General features: G+C 68.5%; 1 protein-coding gene across 1 annotated transcript in view; it reads left to right on the top strand.

Annotated features, from left to right (window-relative positions):
- The first annotated feature begins 6 nt into the window (after window positions 1-6).
- The window catches only part of FZD7 (frizzled class receptor 7), a 1,310-nt gene continuing 964 nt past the window's right edge, over window positions 7-352 (top strand). Inside the window, 2 exon segments of the mRNA XM_008936391.1 lie at window positions 7-350; window position 352. The exon segment at window position 352 is cut by the window's right edge and continues 964 nt beyond it. Coding sequence (XP_008934639.1) covers window positions 100-350; window position 352 — 252 coding nt within the window. The 5' untranslated portion in view covers window positions 7-99.

The following is a 352-nucleotide window of genomic DNA, read 5'->3' on the forward strand; positions in this document are numbered from 1 at the left end:
TGCCCCCGGCAGCTCAAAGTGCCCCCTTACTTGGGCTACCGGTTCCTGGGGGAGCGGGACTGCGGGGCCCCCTGCGAGCCAGCCCGGCCCAACGGGCTCATGTACTTCAAGGAGGCGGAGGTGCGATTTGCCCGGCTCTGGGTGGGCGTGTGGTCTGTGCTTTGCTGCGCCTCCACCCTCTTCACCGTGCTCACCTATCTGGTGGACATGCGCCGTTTCAGCTACCCGGAGCGGCCCATCATCTTCCTCTCGGGCTGCTACTTCATGGTGGCCGTGGCCTATGCGGCAGGGTTCTTGCTGGAGGAGCGGGTGGGGTGTCTGGGGCGCCTCCCGGGGGGCGGCCACCGCGCCC

Source organism: Merops nubicus, unplaced genomic scaffold (genome assembly GCF_000691845.1).
Source record: "Merops nubicus isolate BGI_N331 unplaced genomic scaffold, ASM69184v1 scaffold49762, whole genome shotgun sequence".
Lineage (NCBI taxonomy): Eukaryota > Metazoa > Chordata > Aves > Coraciiformes > Meropidae > Merops > Merops nubicus.